The 23,136-nt window shown below is 46.2% G+C and overlaps 1 protein-coding gene across 1 annotated transcript in view; it reads right to left on the reverse strand.

Moving 5' to 3' along the window:
• Window positions 1-23,136, reverse strand: part of LOC108798430 (ubiquitin-conjugating enzyme E2 B) — a 108,880-nt gene that overhangs the window by 10,923 nt on the left and 74,821 nt on the right. Inside the window, exon 4 of the mRNA XM_018570183.1 lies at window positions 17,725-17,814. Within this exon, the coding sequence (XP_018425685.1) occupies window positions 17,725-17,814 (90 nt within the window). The remainder of the gene's footprint in view (window positions 1-17,724; window positions 17,815-23,136) is intronic.

Raw genomic sequence — 23,136 nt, forward strand, 5'->3', positions numbered from 1 at the left:
ACACATAATGGTGTTAAATAAATGGTTACATTATATTTATCCGTCCGATTCCCAAATATGTTCTGAAATGTATTTATTACCCATGAAATGCAAAGCTTTGCATTTGAAATCATCCCCCTATTGACAGACTATTTAGGGCAACATTAAAATGTACAGAACATGTAGTGCAGTGGCTCTCAACCTTTCTAGGGCCGGGACCCCTTGGTAACATTTGCCAAGTTGTGGTGACCCCCAACGGTAAAATTTAGTGTTGACGCGGCTGCTGCAGCGACATCTGGTGGCGTGGCGGGAGAACTGACACTGCTGCGCTAGGAGAGGGCTGAGAAGGACTCTCACCGAGCACAGCAGAAATCACACAGCGACCCACAGGTTGAGAACCACTGTTGTAACAGCTAAAATGGCAAACCATATAACACAAGCCGAGGGTGTCAGCTTTTATTATTAATAATAATGATGATAATCTAATAGCTATCTAATAGTGGCAGACTCCCGGCGACCCCTGGCAAATTGTCAGTCGACCCCCAAAGGGGTCCCGACCCACAGGTTGAGAACCGCTGATGTAGTGGGTAAGTGTGCAGTGTAAATTTTCCTGAACAGAAAATGTTGTCCATATAGGGGAAGTTACATTGTTTTTCCTCTAGATGGTTGCTTCAGAAACCTATATTGTGAGAAAAACTGAGGCTGACACGGTTGCATTCTTTCTAAAAATGCTAGCAGCCTGGTCATCTCTGACTGCATTACTTTTAGGAAACAATGACCCAGAACAAGCATTAAGAACAGAAAAGCCAGTTAGGTTAGATTTCCTAATTTGCATACTCATTCTAGGTCAATTACCAGGAACACAGATATCAGTCCATGACAATGGACCATTGATATTTTCTGCAATTAACAGGAGGATCGGATATCAGGTTGGAAAAACTAAAAGGGGCCAATTTCAAGATGACAATGACTACTCCCTGTGAAGCATATTTCAGTTTAACTTCCTGTTCTCTGGACATTCTCCCCCCTCGGATCAAGACTTTGGAGTGAATTTTTTCTTCAGTCAAGCAGCTGCTGATAGTGTCAACCCAGATGTAGGAGATCCTAAAAGTCTCTCGAGTCAGCCAAGGAGTGCAAGTCTTCCCAACTAACCAAAAACTGGCAATTTTTCTGCAACAGTCCTGCGCTTGACTAGTCTCCTCAGTTGTACACCTGGACAATGCTTTGGGCCTACTCAGACACATATGCCAAAAAAAAAAAAGGAATCTGGGGGGCGTGGCCTGGACGTTATGGTGGACGGCCGCACAGACAGCGCTCCTCACTTACCCTCTGCATCCGCACCCATCCGACGGCCCACTCACCTCTGCCGACCATGACAAGTAAAAGGAGGACCTCCACGAGACACCCAAACACCCCTAGAACTCGTAGGGGTGCACTGGATCTTTATCTCCGCGATCGGAGTTTGACCGAACGGGCCACATCCAACATGGCGCCGGATGGCGTCCGCTCCGCCGGCTCACCCAGAGGTATGCCTCGTCCCACCCCGATCCCCTCAGTGTTTGACGATGAGGGGGGCCAGACACAATCGGGCAGATCCCCTAGAACAGGGCTTTCAGATGGGGGTACATCCGAGGCTGAAGATGAAGATTGGGACCTGCGGGCAGTACTTAGATCTCTGCCGACCAAAGCAGACCTGCAGGCGTTTGTCTCACACGTGGAGGGGATGCATAAGCAGGCTATTGCAGACGTCAAGGCTGACACTGCTCACCTGGGGCAGAGGGTGGAAACACTGGAATTACAATATACAGGAGCCCTGGACACTATCTCCCTTCTCAAAGATAAAATCTTTAAGCAGAACTCTATCATTGCTGACTTTTCAAACCAATTGGATGACTGAGAACAGAAACCGTCGCTCTAATATACGATTGCGGGGACTGCCAGAGGCGACTAGGCCTCAGGACCTTCTACCCACAGTGACGGGTATCTTCAATCAGATACTGGATAGATCGGTCTCCACGCACATTGAAATAGACCGAGTCCACAGAGCCCTGCGCCCGCCAAACCAAGATCCTGACAAACCCAGAGATGTCATCTGTAAACTGCATAAATATTCTGAGAAAGAATCCATTATGCACCGCATGCGTACCCGCTCCAATGTGGATTTTGATGGAGCGAAAGTCTCCCTGTTCCCAGATCTCTCCAGACGCACTTTGGCACTGAGAAGATCCCTACGGCCCCTGCTGGACGTGTTAGTGTCCGCCAATATCACCTACAGTTGGGGATACCCCTTTAGTCTGATCGCCAAGAAGAATGGGAAAACGGCAATCTTACGCGACAGAAGGGACCTGTCCAAATTCCTGCACCAGCTGGAACTGTCACCGGTGGATCTTCCTACCTGGAACCAACAAGATGACGACATCCCCCTACCTCCAAGACCTCCTCCCTGGCGAAGCGTTGGCTCCCGACTCCCTCGTACCCCAAGATCGCTACCCGGGGCCCCGGAACGTCCCACTGGACTGCGGGGACGTACGCCCCCACTGGCTGAGGAAGGGCCCTACTTCCCGGAGTGACTACCCAAGGAACTCCTTCCTTTCAACATATCCAACATACATGTTTGCTGTCGGATGGCTTAACACCCCTTTTCCAAGCTCACGACTTTAACTGAAGTCAACACTTTTCTGCTTGTTTATTACCTTCAATTTTTCTGCAGAGGGACCTACCTCCCAGAGTTACTACCACTATGGCGTCCTGCTCTGTTCCCCCAGTAGGACTGTTCTCAGTTTTTGAGTTCTGTCAGTTTTCTGACAAGACTGTCCTGGAGAGCGGCCCCCGCCCGCGCGGAGTGGGTCAACTCTCTTGGAGAGTAACTTTAGTACTTAATGTGATTTTGATGTGGTTTTCTTGTTTTTGTCTCCCTTGTCTTTTGTGCGGTTTGTGTCTGCAGGTCACCTGGATATCCGTACGCCACGCTCTACTTCACCTCCTCCATCGACTCTACACCTCACCTCCGCCATTTGTCGAGCCTCAAGGTAATTTCGTACAACGTTCGAGGTCTCCGCTCCCCCTCCAAACGCAGTAAGTTGTGGTCTGAACTCAAACAAATGAATGCCCAGGTAATCATGCTTCAGGAGACGCACTTCACTCAGTGCCCCAATGTACGTCTGCCCACGCACTTATTCTCCCAATGGTACTTTAGCAACTCCCCTTCCTCTAAATCTAAGGGGGTCGCAATAGCATTTCACAAAAACTGCCACTTTAACCTCCAGGATCAATACTCGGATCCTAACGGACGATTTCTGTTCGTTAAGGGACTGATAGAGGGGACGATGGTCACGCTAGCTATGATTTATGCTCCAAACTCCCAACAGTTGTCTTTTTTTTGATACAGTCCTCCCCAAACTCCACTCTTTCAAGGAGGGTGTGTTACTGCTGGGTGGGGACTTTAATTTTTGCCCAGATCCTTCCCTGGACACGTCGACACAGCACACTTCCCATTCCTTTGCTGCCCTGAAGCACTTAAAGGAAAGCGTTGCAGAACCTGGCCCTTGTAGATGAATGGCGAGCATTGCATGCCAATGACAGGGATTACAGTTATTACTTAGCTGTCCATGGCACATACTCTCGTATTGATCTGCTGTTCATTGACCAATATCATTTAGATAACACTCTTGACGCCACTATTGGCTCCATTACGATTTCGGATCATGCGGCTATTGCTCTGACTGTCTCTCTGCCGGGCTTATTACCACAGGAATGGACGTGGCGCTTAAATGAGTCGCTCTTGGATGACGTCTCGATAAGGGGGTCGGCTGCATCAGCGATTTCAGAGTATTTTACCCTTAATCACACAGGGGATATTGCGGAAGCCTCCCTATGGGAAGGCCACAAAGCAGTCATACGGGGTGCGCTCATCTCGCATGGAGCTCGCCTCAAAAGGGCATGGCAGAGAGAGGTTACAGAACTCCTTGCAGCGGTACGGACAGCTAAGCTGTCTCATATGCGCTCAGGCCTCCCCGCTGACAGGAGTGTACTGGACGCGCTTCGGTCTGACCTGACTTTCTTTTTGGATAAAAAACTTAAACAACTCTTACGTTACATATCCTTTCGCTTCTATGAACACGGCAATAAATGCGGTAGACTCCTTGCCAACGCCTTAAAGAAACGCAGACAGATGGCTCACGTACATAAAGTTCATACTAAATCAGGGGATGAAGTACTCCATACCTCCAAAATAGCAGAAGCCTTCTGTTCCTATTACGCTGACCTGTATCATTTACCCCAGACCACCCCATCTATGACTGAGGTTCAGCGTCGCTCTCGTATTCGGGACTACCAGTCTGAAGCTGCTGGCCCCTCTATATCCTCTGAGTTGGCCGAGATGCTAGATAAGACCGATCACGCTATTGGAAATTGAAGAGGTGGTGAAATCCATGCCGGGTGGTAAAAGCCCTGGCCCTGATGGATATACACGTACCTATTACCACAAATTTTTACCCCTCCTCGGCCCTCATCTATGCAGGTATCTCAATGCTCTCGCTGGTGGTGAAAATATCCCTCTAAAGGCGTTGATGGCCCACATCTCGGTCATCTCAAAGGAGGGGAAAGACCCCATGCTACCTCAAAGTTATCGCCCGATCTCACTGATAAATGTAGACGTAAACATTTTCTCTAAAATACTGGTTAACAGATTGAAACCTCTTCTGCCGACCCTGGTCCACCCTGATCAAACTGGCTTTATAATGGGGAGGGAGGCCCGGGACAATACGCTCCGGGCTGCCCATCTACTACACTGGTCCCACTCTGGGTCCCCTTTGCCCTCCTGTCTGTTCCTCTCTGTGGACGCAGAGAAAGCCTTTGACATGGTGGACTGGGTGTTTATGGAAGAGGCACTGCGGAAGCGGGGATTGGGACGCACCTTGCTGACTTGGATCTCTACACTATATGCCTTGCCTACGGCCAGAGTGCGAGTGAACGGCTCGCTGTCGTCGCCGTTCACCGTTCGGAATGGAACTAGACAGGGATGTCCACTCTCACCGTTGCTCTTCGCCCTCTCACTAGAACCTTTATTGCAAAGGATCAGAGATAACCCGAATATACATGGCATCAATGTTGGAAACACGGAGCATAAACTCGCGGCATACGCGGATGACATACTGCTATTTGTGACACAGCCGGTCACTTCTCTACCAAACATCCTTGCTGAAATCAAAAATTATGGCACCTTATCCAATTTTAAAATTAACTCTTCCAAATCTGAAATTCTTCCAATAAAGGTCCCCCCCACTCAAGCCCTCAGCTTGAGAACCAATTTCCCCTTTGTATGGGCGACCAGCAGTGTTAAATATCTAGGGATTCACTTACCCTCGAGACCCGGCCATTTCTATTCTATGAACTACCCACCACTTCTTAAGCAGTTCGAGAGTGACCTTAAATCCTGGGACAAAGACACTTTCTCCTGGATAGGCCGTGTGAACATACTAAAGATGTCAGTCCTTCCTAAACTGCTGTTTCTCTTCCAGATTCCAGATGGGGACATAGCGATACCCCAACTATTTTTTCGTCGCCTACGGAGCATTTTTTTGGGCTTCGTATGGCGACACAGGAGATCCAGACTTGCATTTGCCATTCTAAAAAGGGACAAACAGTCAGGAGGCTTGGGTCTCCCGGACTTGCACCTTTATTACAAAGCTGCCGTCCTCCAGCGAATTTTGGACTGGCACTTTCAAGTGGAGGACAAGCTGTGGGTGGCTCTGGAGAAATGTATGGCAGGGAGAAATCTGGCGCATGCCCCTTGGTTGAAACCGGAGTTCAGGGGTCTCTCTCCCACTGCTTCCCCGCTCACCTTGCATCTGCTTCGCCTGTGGGATGTTGTTAACAAAAAAGTTAAATTGGCTCCAGATGGGTCACCCTTAGCCCCAGTGGGGGGATACCTGTGGTTCCAGCCGGGTGAATACCTAAGTTTCCTGAACTGCTGGATTGCTGATGGAATAGTGAGTCTCTCTAAATTTCTCACAGGGAATAAACTAATGCCACTCTCGGAAATGCGTCAACGCTGGGGATCGTTACCATTTGATTTTTGGAGGCATAGGCAACTGTCACACTTTCTTCACTCACTGAAGACCTCAGTTCGCCTGTTGGGCTCCCTCACACCATTTGAGAGATTATGTAATGCTTTGGGTCCACCCCCCAGGACCCTCTCACTGCTGTATAAGATGCTCTTGCAGCTAGACGCCCAGGGGTCACCGTACTACTTGTCATAGATTGACTCGGACAGGTGTGCCGTCACGGCCGGCTCCTCCCCCTGGGTGTGGCGCCTCCTCCTCTTAAACACAGCTGAGTCAGTCACTCGGCGTTCAATCATTGTGGAACGTCGAGCGACTGACTCTGTGGGGAACAGAGCCACAGACCATCCACAGCCTTAAGTGAGGAGTTCAGCCTCCCTGTTGGGACTCAGCTACTGCTAGCTGCTACGGCTCACATTGCTACACAGGATTACCTCCTACTCCTCCTGAACTCCCTCCACTCTTGAACCGCAAGTACAAGGGGATCTTCCCCTACCTGTTGGTAGCCACTTCAACCCATATTAGACGTATATGCTAGCAATGAACTGTATGCATTGATACCAACTGAACATACCATATTGCTGGTTTTCTCCCACCTATTTGTAGCCCCTTCAAAGCGATATTGAGATGTATATACTAGCAAGGATCTGTGTGCATTAATACCAACTGAACATATCATATTGTTGATTATTACGGATTGCATAACCCGCTCTGCTGAAGATAACCTTGCATAACCACTGCACTACACATCTCCCCAAGTGTATTAGTGAACGCCATTCAGTAATTCTGCCACACCGTGATCACTGTGGATTGGAGAGGGGTGATAGGAAACGATTCCCTATTTATTCCTGCAGTGACAAAACTACAATTCACCACACGCCTCCACTTGAGGTTGATAGCTATAACCAAAATACCTCAACTGTATACCTTTGACCCTCATTGGTCATATCCCTATAACATTCTAGGACGGGTACATGATGTGGAACGGCCCCCCATCACACTGAGTGTATTGGGGTTCCGCAAGACTGACCGAACCCTTACACCTAGAGTGTTAGTTCCGCAGTTGAGATCCAAGAGAGTACTGCCCTGCTGGATTGTGACACTACCTTGCAGAATGGGAGAGGGACATGGGGGTTAGGTTCACGGAAGCTGAGACAGCAAATATCCTTCGCTATACGCACTCTTCCTCTATAGACTCCAAAGTCAGGGAAACAAACTATAAATTACTCACCCGATGGTATCGAGTACCCCACAGCCTACACAAAATATACCCCACGGTGTCGCCTCTCTGCTGGCGAGATTGTGGTGAGATGGGCACTCACTTACATATATGGTGGGACTGTCCCAAGATCCGGCCTTTTTGGCAGGAAATAAAAATCCCGGATTAAGACTCTCTTGGGGGTGGAGATGCCTTTCCTCCCGGCCCCATTTCTCCTGCACTCGGTTCCTCCTTCTATAACTAAATACCGAACTAGTCTTCTTTCCCATCTCCTGAATGCGGCAAAACGTTTAATCCCCTGCCACTGGAAGAAGACATCTATACCCACGGTGGAGGAGTGGAGCGGACTGGTCTCGGATATCCAGACCTCCGAGGAATGGTTAGCTACAGGTAATGAAAACTATGCAAAACATTACTCTGTCTGGGCCACCTGGATCCATCACGAAATGAGCTCTGGTGCCACCAGGGGGCAATAGAAAGTAAAAAGTATGAAGTAAAAAGTATGGAGGTCTTGTAGCCTTGAAAATTACTGCGGTATGTCACACGATACATGGTGAATTGTGAATATAACTTTGTATTACATACAGCCAAAAAGGGATGTTCTATAGATGACCTTTGTTTGTTTGTAGTAGACACAATCCTTGTTCCTCCCCTGAACCCCACCCATCTTCCCTTCCTTCCTTCCCTCCCACCTTCCCCCTTATTTCCCACCCTTCCCTGCTCCCATCACAGACGGGAAAATTACTTGGTCACTGCCCGTAAGCGACCGGAAGTCTGCTAGCGAAGGCATATGGTTTGAGCCAGATGGCACTTTGCTGTATTCCCATCTCGATCCCTATTGTATCTCTTTGCTTGACCCTGTTATACCAACTGTTATGGTTTCTTTGTCATGTAAATTTGGAAACTTGGCAATAAAGATTATACAAAAAAAAAAAATGAGCATAAAAAAAGGAATCTGTGCCGTCACCGCAGCCCCCACCATCAGGTTTTCAAAGCTAGGGCCTTGGTACCGACAGCAATATTGAAGACTTACCCTTCGTGGTAATTAGGCTATGTATTACTACAGCACTTTTGCACTTGGAGGTCACAGGTTTTGTTTTGGTTTTTAGTGACAGCCCTGCATCTTTAATTCTTTATCTGTAACCCTAACTTTTACTACTGACAGTTTCTCATGCCACCATTTTGGTTCTGGTCATCTGCACTCACTCTAAGCCCCTTACTACTTAAAGGAGAATTATGGGGCGAGTGATTTTCACTCAGCCTTATAATCTGAGCCGACCTGTGACAATGAAACTGTCACAGGTCGGCTCAGTAGATCGGGAAGTGAGCGAACACTTCTTGATCTATCACTGCAGAGCCGTGACTGTCACTCACTGATCCGTGCAGGTATTCCCTCCCTCTCCTGTCCAATCCTCCAGCGCTGACTGGTGGAATGGACAGGGAAGGGGGCGGGCACAGCTGGCTCTGCACCTGGATAGGCAGAGCCAGCTGCCAATCCCGCAGCTGGGTGGATCTCGACAGCAATGTCATACTCAGTATACCCTGTAAAATAATAGCTGTCACTGCTGATAACAGCTATTAACAAAAACAGCTATTAACACTTTCAGGATGTCAGCGGCTCTGTGTGTGATCGAATGGTATTGTGATATTTACCGATCCTCTGTGTGCAGAGTAAACACTGGAGTGACCACTGATCACTCCAATGTTTGTAAACAACTGGGTACACACATCACTTTCTGTTTATTCGGGAGTTTCTGAATGGGCAGAAGCACTCATTACAGAGGCTTCTATCCATTCATAACTGGTTGATAATAAATATTTACTATCTCCAGTTTGTGGAATGAATGGGAAGCCTCTGTACTGAGTGCTTTCTATTCATTCAGAACAGAGGCTGAAAATATATTGTTTTATAGAGGACAGATAGGGCTATATAATTATATCAAAATGTGTACCTAACGCCTCACTTAGATCGAATAAAATATTTAAAAAATGAGGAAAAAAGGTAAAAGAAAAAACACTTTTTTTCACAAGTTTTGATTATTATTATTTTTTAATAATAATTATAGTATACAAAATATATTTAGATATAATTTTGGTTTTCCTAAAATGTTTTACACTTAAAAAAAAAAGTGTAAAAAAAGAAAAACTTTTTTTTTTGTCAGTTAATATCAAACAATCACTATGACTGCTTGATAAATTAACTTTTTTAATTTATGGTTATTATTAGGCTGCTCCAAACTTAGGAACAGCTAATAATAAACTTAGAGACTGATCCTGACAGCATGTCAGGATCAGATCTCACTAAGGGCCTGCTCACATGATTTTCAGGTCCTGATCAGGTCCGGATCTGCAGATGCAGTGCTACTCATGCAGTGCGTTTTTGACGCGTTTTCGGTCCGGATGCTGACAGTTCATTTTTTTTTTTTTTCAAGCCGTGGGGCTGTCAGTATGCAGATTTTCCCTTTGAGGTCACTTCCGCCCTCCCGTAACATCTACTTCCCTTTGTGTATGTAAAGCTGGTGATCAGACATGCATCACATGTTTGCAGGCATGTTGATGGTGCTAGCTACAGCAATCTGCAGAGAATGAGCTTGCAGGAGAAGTCGTTATTGGGTACATCCGATCTTGAGGCTCCGGGACTCCAAGGGTCAGTTCTGGAGTTTATATGAGGATTTGCAAGCTCACCAGGATACATTTTTTTCCCTTTACTCGTATGTCCATGGAAAGGTAATGGGCATGTTCAAAATGTTTGCAGTTCATGTCTTTACCTCTACCCCAACCTGTCTATCTCCCACTCTGTCTGTCTATCTCTATGTAGAATACATTTTTTTTTGCTTAGCTGCATTGCGTTCCGTTTTTGCCGCGTTCGTGCGTTTCTTGACCGGACAAAATGTGACATGCAGTATTTTTTCTTTGATCCTGCTCAGATAATCAGAAGCGATACATTTCAGGCACAGAGATACATTGTAACACTGTGCCTGAAATGTATCATAAACATTGGCCAGTCTATTGAGCTGTCAAAACGAATTGCAGAGAGGTGACTCACTCTGTTACCTCTCTGCTATCTTCAGCTGTCAAATACGGGATCGCTATTTAGAGCTCCCGTATTTATATGCAACGGCTTCATTCTTTTCATTTATGAAAGAAGCTTTTACAAAAGCTTAACTATTTCATGAATGAATGCATCAACACCTCCACAACTGAAACGTGTCAAAAACGCGACAAAAACACACTGCACGCATAGCACCGCGTCTGCAGATCTGCTCCAGATCTGGACCAGAAAATTGTGTGAACAAGCCCTCAAAGCAGCAAGATCACTTGCCTGATGGGATAATCTACTAGTTTTACGCTGTGGATCCCAACTATACTGTACTGTATACCATTAGCATTACGTTGTGGATCCTAATTACACAGTACCATATACCAGTGATTTTCCTGTATCCATCTTTACATGGTACTTTCCAATGAGCGATCTGTTGAACTGATCTATGGACACATCATCTATCTACATTAATGTGGTGATTTAACCTTGAACCTGTAAATCCTGCACTGGTGAAATTTAAGCCACATAGTTCCAGACAAATGTATCCACTGTAGTGTCCCCTATATCAGATTTATGACCTAATCATTATGTGGCATACCTGCAGCAAGCGATCTTCATCTTTCTAGGAACTGTACTATTGGACATGATGCTTGTAATGATTAGTCCGGTCTATACTAAACTGATTACCTACCGGGGACTTGTGTTTATTATCCACTGAATTCACATATGATTCTGAGAGATCCACCAGCCATTTAATGCCACATTAGTCTGCCCGTGTGCATGAGTGGTGTGTGTGAGATAGACAACTTTGTCTTGTGCATATTTTTAAACATTGTTCTGTCTAAAGGGGGTGGGATGTAGTGCAACTATTATTATTATATTATTATTTGTATCCATTTGGTTTCTCCGATCCTTTATAACCACTGCGGACTGAGCCTTCTCCAGACTCAGTACTGAGCGCTTTTGGTAGTCATTTTTTGGTTATGGATTGTTGAGTTTAACCAAGTCCATCCTCACTGTTTAAGTAGGGGGCCCATTAATAAGTATGCACACATCTCTGGATAAATGTTTTTTTTGGTTTTCCGGGTCTGTTTAGATCCCTGATATTTCGGCAAAGTCCCCTCAACAGTAAAAAAAAAACAAAAAAACCCACAACTCCCCACCCCACACACGTACAAAGCATCATAACACATTGCCGTGCGTTAATACGCTGTGTTGAGATTAAATGTACACCTGTATCTTTTCATCACAACACCCACACAGTGCACAAACTATTTTTACATAAGTTGCTTATTTACAGTTGTGTTCTTTAATTTTTTATCGTTTCGCACAAAAGGCACAATTTGAAATTTACAAATATTTGTTATTTATTAACTCAATACAGTTTTAACTTAAGATTAAAGGGTTAAAAGATTTTTTTACATTATATGCTGATACTAAAGCAGAGTCCTTTGTTTGGGTTAGTTCACACCATATGCAGTGCGTTCCGGCCCGATTCTGTCCGGAACGCACTGCATCGCATTCCGGCCGGCTCACTTTTTTGTGGGGCAGGAGGGGGCGTGAAGGGCCATTGAAGTGAATGGTACCGTAGCCACGCCCTCCGGCAGCAATGTGATCGCCCGCAGGGGATGGCAAGGCACATTGTGCCTGCGGTCCGGTCCGATCAAAATAGTGCTTGCAGCATTTGCGGCCGGAGGGTGTGGCTACGGTGCCATTCACTTCAATTGCCCACCACGCCTCCTCCTGCCCCACAAAAAAGTGAGCCGGCCGGATCACGATCGTTTTTTTATCTCCTCTCCAGTCCCCGAATGAAGTAAGTGATGTATATTACATCACTTCCGCATTCCTCATTCCTCTGTCACTCTCCAGCTTCAGAAGCTGGGGAGAAGCTAGTGAAGCAGATCTCTGCTTCATCAGCTTCTCTGGGGGTCTCTAATGTCTCCATAAAGAGGACCTGTCATGTAAATTGGCTATCACATAGGGCAGGGGTGCCCATTAGGTAGATTGTGATCTACCAGTAGCTCTCAAAGCTGATGCTGGTAGATCACGAAGGGTGTGAATGGTGGCCCCTTTATTCCATTTTGGTATATTTACTTAGCTGTGCACACATGATTACCTATTAGCTTGAGCCTGCTGAGCCAAGCTCCCGGACACCTTTCTGGTGGATGCTAGTGGTTGAAGTGCCATGTATCAATGAATATTAGTTGACACAGCCTATTCCAAAATACAGCAAGGTGAGCCAGGAGAGAGAGGAAAGACAGCCAGGGGAGAGAGCAAGGAGAGAGAGTGAGCAGATACAGCCAGGAGAGAGAGAGGAGATACAGCCAGGAGGATGAGCAAGGACAGACAGCCAGGAGAGAGAGAAAGCCAGGAGAGAGAGCAAGGAGAGAAAGCCAGGAGAGAGAGAGAGCGAGGGAGGTTTTTTTTTCGTTGGTAGATCTCATGTAGCTCGTCATTTGAAAAGTAGATCTTAACACTAAAAATTGTGGGCACCCCTGACATAGGGGCTATCACATTCTTAGCCCCCCCCCATGTGATAGCAATAAAGTTATGTAAAAAAAAAAAAAGTAATACAGAAATTAAAGAATCATTAAAAAAAATAAAGAAGCATTAAAAAAAATTTTTTAAGTCCTCCGCCCCCCACATACACATGCAGATATGCGTCAGGTGCGCCTACGTGCGAAAACAACGATTGCGCCTATTGTGCCGCACATGTTACATATAACCGCGAACATCGGAGTGTGAGCAATAATTTTAGGGCCATTAATTACTGATAACACTAAACTGGTGAGCAGTAAAAGCGTTTTAAGCGTCGCCTATTGCCAATTTTCAGTGGTTGTTTTTTGCGATTTTGCAGGCGCACGCAATTTTAAGGCTTGACATGTTTGGTGTCTATATACCCGACGTGACACCGTCTTTCATATTTTACCAAAAATATGGGTAAGAATAGATGTTTTATAACATAACGTAGGCGGAAAAAATGTTATTCAAAATTTACGGTACTTTTTTCATTATATAGTAAAAAATAACCCCCCCCCTAGTGGTGATAATATACCTCCAAAAAGAAAGCTCTATCTGTCCCCAAAATTTTTTAACATAAATTGCAAGGCTATAGTCCGGTCATGCTGACTGGTGACATTTTTGACTGACTGGTGAGACACCCTAAAATTTTTCAAGCCCTGCATATTGCTATAGAGAAAACTGGCCCCCCAACCCCCCCTGGCATTCTCTGCACTAAAGTAGCTAACACTCTAATGTCCCCCCACAGTCACACACTATTATTATACATTTATACAGCTCTGACTTATACTGTAGCCGAATCAATTTGAAAAATTAAATTGCCGAGGTCCAGGGGTCACTTGTAACGCAGAGGTCAGTGGTGTAATGCAGAGTACAGAGGTCAGCGGTGCAACGCAGAGTGCAGAAGTCAGCGGCGTGATGCAGAGTACAGAGGATAGCAGTGTGACGCAGAGGGCAGAAGTCAGCGGTGTGACTTATAGTGCAGAGGTCAGTGGTGTCCCGCAGAGTGCAGCGTTGTGACTCACAATGCAGAGGTCAGCGGTGTGATGCAGAGTGCAGAGGTCAGCGGTGTGATGCAGAGGTCAGAGGTGTGATGCAGAGGTCAGCGGTGTGATGCAGAGTGCAGAGGTCTACGGTGTGACGCAGAGGTTAGTGGTGTGACGCAGAGTGCAGAGGTAAGCAGTGTGACTTACAGTGCAGAGGCCAGCGGTGGGGGGGGGGGGGGTTTCTGGTCTCAGGTAAAGCCTCCAGTCCAGCACGATGCCCAGATGCCTCCTTGTGCCCTCACTTCAGGACCCGCTCTTTCTCTGCCAATGGTAGCCCTGCAGTCTTCATCCCAGCCTATGGCAGCTGAAGTGGGAGGAGGAAGCTGGAGGTGGCCACCGAGGAGCCCGACTATTCAGTGGGCTTTCAGAAAGGCAGCCGGACTCCAACTCAAGATCTCCAACGACCTGACTTACTTAGAAGTAAGAGGTTTGGCCAAGAAGGCTCTACTGCACGTAGGCCACTCGTGGTATTTCCCTAAACACATACTACAGAGCAATAAAGTATTAAAATAAACTACGATCAGACTAATCATGCACGTTATTAATCTGAGTGCTCCACTCAATATGGGCGCAAGCAGCGGCCATATTAAGTGGGGCAATTCAGATTAATAAACATGCTGAAATAGTCTGACCCTAGTTCATTTTAATATTTATTAAAATCTGCAGTATGTGTATTTTTGAAATGCCGCGGGTGGCCCACATACAGTACACCCTTCTCGGCCGATCCTCTTACTTCTAAGTAAAGCTGCCCATACACCTTTACGACTACAACTTTCGTTGTGCGATGGTTGTAAGGTCATTAAAATTTCGTACGACCTGCCCATCTTGGACAGGCAGATCGTACTTGCGATCATCGCAAGCCCTCCCCGCTGAGGGGAGGGCTTGTCGATGATTGCAATGATGAGAGGGCAGCCCATGCAGCTTTTGTCTTGAGATCGTGCTACCAAACTGCCGATTTTCTAGCATGCTCGTAAGAGGAAAGTCGTGCGACCGTACAGTAAATGTGGTTGCACGCTGCTCATATACCTGCCGATTCGTATGATCGCGTGATCACCCGTGATTATCGTACGATAATCGGCAGGTGTATGGGCACCTTACGTCGGGTCGTTGGAGATCTCAGAAGTTGGAACTTTCGATAGAACATTGGCTTTTCTTCTCCTGAGCTGCAGAGAGGATCGTGGCAGCGCAGTGTCTGTGCTGATGTCCCCGCAGCTGCAATCCCTCCTGTCAGCTCTCTCCTCCCGGGCCGCTCTGTATCTGCAGCGGCCGGGAGAAGAGAGAGAGAGAGAGAGCTGACAGGACGGGTCGCAGCTGTGGGGACTGCTTACCACAATCCCCTCCGCAGCCCATCCCACGGAACCAGCTCCCCGCCCCCTTCGGCTGCCAGCAGCTTCAGGCATAACGGGCCGGGACGAACATTAGGCTGATTGTGTTCGGCCCGGCCCACCGGGAAAGTGCACGGTATGCCCGATGGCAAGTCCGGCCCTGCTTGCCACTGCCCACCCATCCACGATTGGCACACACACTGAACATAAAGCCAGGAGAAGCAGGCATGGGGGGATGGCAGCTGCCGACAGACAGGCCCACGATCTCAGGGAAGAAAGTTGCTTGGAGAGTGTTTTCGGTAAGACTGCCTGGACTTTCCACCCACATGGTGCTGTATTAATGTTTGCTGGGATAGTGGGATTTGTATCCCTCTATAGCTGATGGTACATTGCCAGGACGAGAGGACGGCGGAGCCTGACAAGTAACTTCCCAGCCGGTCGTTGTAATTAAACGGCCGGGAGCTTTACATTCAAGCGATCGGGCATCTCGCTTAGCCTACGTGCGAAAACGACGATTGTGCCGCACGTTACATATTGCAGCGAACGTGAGAGTGAGAGTAATAATTCTCGGGCCATTAATCACTAATAACACTAAACTGATGAGCAATAAAAGCGTTTAAAGCATCGCCTATGGGCAATTTTCGCTTGTATTAGCAGTTGCTGTCACTGCCGATGCCAAATCTGAGACCCGCTGTGCCCGGTGCGGCTGGAACTGTCACGGCTGCTCTGTGACAGGAGATCAAAAGGAGATTGGTACACGATCTCCCTTTTATCTCCTCTCCAGTCCCCGAATGCAGGAAGTGATGTATATTACATCACTTCTGCATTCCTCTGTCACTCTCCAGCTTCAGAAGCTGGGGAGAAACTGGTGAAGCAGATCTCTGCTTCATCAGCTTCTCTGGGGGTCTCTAATGTCTCCATAAAGAGGACCTGTCATGTAAATTGGCTATCACATAGGGGGCCTTTTAGACCCCCATGTGGTAGCAATAAAGTTAAGTGGGAAAATAAGAGTAATAAAAAAAATAAAAGGAGCATAAAAAACAAAACAAAAAAAAACTACTTTTTTTTTTAAAGTCCCCCGCCCCCACATACACACGCAAACACGCGTCAGGTGCGCCAACGTGAAAAAACGACAGTTGCGCCTATTGGGCTGCACATGTTACATATCACCGCAAACGTCGGAGTGAGAGTAATAATTCTGGGCTATTAGTCACTAATAACACTAAACTGATGAGCAATAAAAGCGTTTAAAGCGTCGCCTATGGGCAATTTTCGGTGTGGTCGTTTGTGATTTTGCAGGCGAGTGCAATTTTAAGGCTTGACATGTTTGGTGTCTATATACCCGACATGACCCCGTCTTTTATATTTTACCAAAAATATGGGTAAGAATAAATGTTTTATAATATAAAGTAGGGAACACATTTTTTTTATTTCGAGCCTATAGTCCGGTCATGCTGACTGATGAAATTTTGACTGACGAGACACGCTAAAATTTTTCAAGCTCTGTACCTTACGCTTTATATCCGCTATAGAGGAATATAAATCCAGCAATAAGTTATACACTGTATGTATAATGTATTATTGGGATTTGTTGTATTCCTCTATAGCTGGTGGTATTCTGCAGTGTGCTGTATAATGATTATACAGCGCACTGCAGAATACCACCAGCTATAGAGGAATACAACAAATCCCAGCACTAATATATTATACTATACTGTATTATTGCTGGGATTTGTTGTGTTCCTCTAAAGCTGGTGGCATTCTGCATTGTGCCTCTGTATAGTGTATTATTACTGGGATTTGTTGTATTCCTCTATAGCTGGTGGTATCCTGCATTGCGCTGTATAATGTAGTATTGCTGGGATTTGTAGTCCTCTATAGCCAGTGCCATTCTGCATTGATTGCTGTATAATTTTACACTTTCTATTTCACTATACTGCACACCACACTTTTTTTTTTCTCCTTCCATCGTTCCAAGCTTGCTCCCGTGATGGACTACAATCTCAATACAAAGTAGTCTCATCGCTGAAATCTTTATTTTTTATTTGTATTAATCCAATTAATGAACTTAATCGGCTAACTAATTGATTTTGAAAATAATCGTTAGCTGCAGCCCTAGTCTACAGCTAATAAACACAGTACACAGAGGTCTAGTAAGAACCACAAGCCACATGTCCAGTGCCCAAATTTCAAATCCAGGCAAGCCCTGCAGTCGTCCAGTCCAGCAGGTCCTGGGCATGGTCTCCAAAGTCATTGCTTAGGATACAATGGTCCCGATAGCTGCATAAAGACACTAACTCAAGCAGCATGCAACAAAGTCTTTATTGAAGAAAAACATTTTTGAAAGACAAAAACCTGCTAGTTAAAATGGTTAAACTCAGAGAAAGGACATCCATCCTCCTAGGACACTTTTCTTTTTATGCCAGTGTCCAAATGCCACTGTAATTGGCACCAAAACATCTACGAATCCCATTTCCCTCAATGCACAGAAAATAAACAATTTTTATACATATTTCCAACTATCACTCACCATTTGGATGAAACATTTTGGATACAAATCTAACTGTTGGAGGTTTATTTGGATATTCTTCTGAAAATTCTATAACAAGTTTAAACGTTCCTAAAGGAAGAGAGAAAAAAAGTTACTTAAATCTAGTGGCAAAACATGTCTAGCTTTTGATGAAATTAAAATCTGCTTAACCCAGTTATTACAATCCCACAATTCTCATTATTCTGATAACATTACCAGTAATCATAACAATACTAGTCACTAAATGGAGAGAAAATTTCAAAAATTAATACTAGAAAAAAGTTTAAGTGAAATTCTTTCCCCAGACAAAAATCAATACAGTGGTGTCCTAGACCAGTGCTTCTTAAAGTGTGGGTCGTATATTATGTATGTCCAATCCCTACGCGTTTCACAACTTGGCTTCTTCAGGGGATTGTGACCTGCCCACCCATTTGAAGTGGCTTAACGAGGGTCAAGCTCTCTGTGTGGAGCATAGGCGGAGAAAAAACGACAGGGGGGGAATTTATCAAAACTGGAGCAGACAAAATCTGGAGATTTGCACTGCAGCCAATCAGCGTCTCTATTTCATTTTCAAATCTTACCTGAGCAAACTGAAGAGAGATGCTGATTGGTTGCCATGGGCAACTACTCCAGATTCTGTTTGCTCCAGTTTTGATCAATTTTCCCCACTAGGTCCTCAATTATTTACAAACACTCAGCAATCACTGATCGCTGAGTGTTTGTACCCTCTCTCCATCCTGACAGCTGTCTAAGGAGGCTGGGCGGTGCGGGAGGAGAGCTCAGCCCCCTGTGACAGCAATGAAAGCGGTCTCTGTTCACACCGCCGCTCTCTATCCTGGAGTGGCTGTCACACACCGCTCTCCCGATCTGTGACAGGAGGCTGAGCGACGCAGGGAGGAGAGACGCCGGCAGCTCACAGCGCTCGGCCTCCTGCGACAGTTTCTCTCCTCCTCGCTGGGACACAGAGCAGCACCCAGGGGGGAGGAGAGAAAGAATGGAGGCATTTTGCCAAAAGTGCTATTTTCGGCCGATATATCGGTGCATCCCTAGTAATTGGTATTGGCGAGTACTTGAGAAAAAGTTTTGGTACGCTTTCTTGTCTTGAAAAAAATGGTATCAGTGCATCCCTAGTTTAACCACTTGAAGTCCGCGGTGTTAAACCCCCTTCCCATCCAGGCTATTTTTCTTTTTTTACAGAAATATTGTTTATTGAGTTTTTCACAGACAGAAAATTAAAACAACATACAAAGGCAGCGTCAGGTGAGCATCCTTGAGAATAATAACATAGCTGTAAATAATAACAACCGTATAAGCAATTTATATGACATTGTGCCCAGATTCGAGCCGTGCCTCTGCCCAAAGTCTTGTCCCTGCCATGAGGGTCTCAGACTGCTAGAGCCCCCACCCCCGAGGGGGGTCAACGCTATTGAGTCGGGCGAGGACCTGGGTCTTCAGCATCAGGTTAGAAACAAGAAATCCTGCGAAAGCCCTGATTCCCTAACCATCAGGTAATTTGCCCCACCTAGAGCCGCTTTGCAAAAACAACATAAAAATTGACTCACAAGAAGACAAGCGGACAACAGAGGGACACACAAAAGGGGAAAGAAAGAAGGGGAGAGAAGGAAGGGGGGGGGGGTAGAGGATGATTACGTGGTCAAGGAGAGCAGATCATGCATTTATGTCATTGTCCTAAACTCATCCGTTGCCATAAACATTAGCCATGGCCTCCATCTGGACTGGAATGACTCAGACCTGTCCAGCCGCTCGGCAATCAGCTCCTAAGATCTCATTAGACGGCACATTTCCGCGGTCCATTCCCCCAGGGTTGGAACCACCTGAGAGTTCCAGTGTCTCGGGATCAACGCCCTAGCGGCGTTTACAAAAAATCATAAGAGGGATTTCTTTGCCCGGGAGATGGAACCCAAAAAAGCCGACAATATTGCCATTTGAGGCGTGAGATGGAGATCACTGGCAGACATTCTCGAGTACACGTGTGAGATGGTTCGCCAAAAGGGGGCAATCAGGGGGCAGCTCCACCAAATATGTGATAACGTACCAACACCCGTTTGGCACCTCCAGTAAGTGTCCGGTAGAGAGGGAAAAATCTGGTGCATCCTAGCCGGAGCTCTGTACCATCTAGTCAAGAGTTTGTAATTGCGTTCCTGCACCGATGAGGACATGCAGAGACTATGAGTGAAGCAGAAGCATTTCCGTCTCTCCTTCTCGGAAAGGACCACGCCCAATTCCCACTCCCATGCGGAGATGAAGTACGGGATTGCCCTCCGTCCCCAAAAAGTAGGAAATCGTACAAAAATGATATAAGATGGGGTGGGGATTCGCCTGCTGCACATAGTTGTTCAAATACAGTCAGGAGGTCTTGCATGGAGCCGTATGAGAAAAGTCTACGTACAAAGTGTTGAAGTTGGTGGTAGGCAAACCATGTATTTAGCGGCACAGGGTCAGGGGCAAAAAGTTGGGCCAAGGATTTGAGGGATCCCCCGCGTAGTCCCTGAAAAATGTATGAAGGAGCTGTCGCTTCCCAGCTCAGGAACCTAAGGACCCTGCACCCAGGGGGAAACTCCGGATGGGCCAGGATGGGGGTCATCAAGCCCCAGGAAGGCAACAATTTGTATTTGAGCCTTGTAGAATCCCACACTTTGAGCACCGGGGTGAGAAAGAAGGGTAGTGTAGAACTAGGGGGCCGTTGCTGGGACGGGAGCCAGGGGAGATTTGTGAGAGGAGACGGGGACAGTTCCCGCCGGGTTCCTGGTGTCAAACCAGTCTTCCAGATGTGATAAGTGAGTGACTCTATAGTAGACCTCGAGGTCCGGGAGTGCTGCCCCACCTCGTTCCCTCCTCATAGTTAAGACCGCATACCGTATCCTTGGTTTGCGGCACCTCCATATGTAGCGTATGATGGCGGAACGCAATCTGTTAAAGAAGTAAGGGGGCATAATTTGAAGGAGTAAAGGTCCGATGGGATGCGGACACCCAAATAAGTCATGTAGTCGGATTTCAGCGTAATGGGGAAGGAGCCACTCACACAGTCTGCCTCAGCTCGGGGCAAGGAAACATTCAGTAGTTCACACTTCTGTAGGTTCAACCGATAGTTGGACAGGCGGCCAAAGAGTTTAAATTCCTCCATCAGGGAGGGAATGCCCACGATAGGATTCGATAGATATATAAGCAAGTCGTCCGCATAGAGACCAAGTTTATGTACTTGGCCACCTATCTGAAGTCCCCGGACGGAGTCATTGCCTCTAATCGCATTGGCTAAGTGCTCCATCACCAAGATATAGAGCAAGGGGGAAAGGGGGCAGCCCTGCCTGGTGCCATTATAGATCGGGAATGGAGCCGACAAATTTCCATTGACCCGCACCCTAGGAAAGGGCCGGTGATACAATGCCATGATCCTGTCAACAAACTCAGGGGGGAGGCCCAAGTGCATTCTGTGTTTGGTATTATCCTTGACACTGCGCCTGGGTACAAACCCCACTTGATCTTTGTGAATGAGCTGCGGGATCAGGTCGGTTAAGCGATGTGCCAGAAGTTTGGCATACAGCTTAACATCTACATTGATCAAGGAAATAGGACGGAAATTATTGCAGTGCATGGTATCTTTACCTGGCTTGGGTAGAACCACTACCTGAGCCTCTAGCGATTGGCTGGGAAAGTGGCACGTAGAGGAGAGAGCGTTAAAGGAGTTCAGAAGAGGGGATGTTAAGATATCCTGGAAGCGTTTATAAAAACGGACAGTGAAACCATCCGGGCCAGGACTCTTGCCCGTCGGCAATGATTCTCCTCACTGACCGGTTTGCATCTGGTTCCCAGACCCACACAAGTGCACTATACACGTGATATATACATATATATATATATATACATATTTTTCCTGTCACCTTCTTTGATATATTCAGCCCAGTCAGCCAGCCGACCTAGTCTTGCGCCCTCTTGTTTTTCGTTTTGGTTTTTATATCCACAGGTACTCCTCCTGGTTCTCAGGGCTGCATACTATCTAGGGTCATACAATCCACGTCCCCAGGTTTAATCCGAGAGCGCTGTACGTACTATTTGCCTAAAAGAAAATTGGTGATTGTGGAATGGATGTCGGCCTTACAGCAAAGATCCAGAAGGAGGGTCTCATTCAGTTTCCATGAATAAGAAGACCTACTTGTGTGAGGTATCGTAAGGGCCAGTGAGACAGGGGAATGATTGGACCATATTTGTGCACCGGTCGACGTGTCGGGCGACCAGGAGAGGAGTCTATTCTGCTGTGAGATCTATGGGGACCGGAATAGCAAGTATAGTCTCTATGGGTCGGGTGTTGAATTCTCCAGATGTCGACCAGCTGGAGAGAATGTAGTCTCTTTTTCAATCTATTAATGGAGGAGAAAGAGACTTGAGACTTCCCAGATGTAGTGTCCAGGCTAGGATCAAGCACCACATTAAAGTCCCCCCCTAAAATGAGAACGCCCTCTGTGAAATCCGACAGCTGCGCCAAAATGGAAAGCACCTGGGGGATTTGTCCCTAGTTCGGTAGGAACACATTCGCTAGGGTGATCAGTTTGTTCTGGATGGAGCATTTCACAAAGACATACCTGCCCTCGGAGTCTACCCGTTCAGAGAATCCAGGCCATTTTTCAGTATTCAGCGCTGCGGTACTTTGACTGACGTTTATTCCGTCATAAACGTCAGTTAATTTTTTACCATTTTTATACAATTTTTTGGGGACAGATAGAGCTTTCTTTTGGTGGTATTTAAATCACCACTGCGGTTTTTATTTTTTACTATATTAAGGAAAAATTACCGAAATTTTTTAAAAAAACTGTTTCCCCTTTATTAAATGATAAAACATTTATTATTACCCAATTTTTTGGTAAAATATAAAAGACGGGGTCACGTCGGGTAAAAAGACACCAAACATGTCAAGCCTTAAAATTGCCTGCGCGCGCGAAACCTCAAAAAACGATAATACCCCAAATTGGCCATGGGCGACGGTTTAAAAGCTTCAGTTTAGTGTCATCAGTGATTGATGGCCCTAAAATGATTGCTCTCACTCTGACGTTCGCTGCGATATGTAACGTGTGTAGCGCAATTGTCGTTTTTGCACGCTGGTGCACTGCGACGCATATTTACGTTTATATGTGCGTAAATGTGCGGGTGGGGGTCTTAAACATTTTGGTTTTTTTTTTTTTAAACTTTATTTAAATATATATATTTTTTTTACACTTATTGTTATTGCTATTACAGTGGGGCAAAAAAAGTATTTAGTCAGCCACCAATTGTGCAAGTTCTCCCACTTGAAAAGATGAGAGAGGCCTGTAATTGGCATCATAGGTAGACCTCAACTATGAGATACAAAATGAGAAAACAAATCCAGACAAATCTCTTTGGCTGATTTGGAACAAATTT

This window comes from Nanorana parkeri, unplaced genomic scaffold (genome assembly GCF_000935625.1).
Source record: "Nanorana parkeri isolate BGI_ZX_2015 unplaced genomic scaffold, ASM93562v1 scaffold1473, whole genome shotgun sequence".
NCBI classification, from domain to species: Eukaryota; Metazoa; Chordata; class Amphibia; order Anura; family Dicroglossidae; genus Nanorana; species Nanorana parkeri.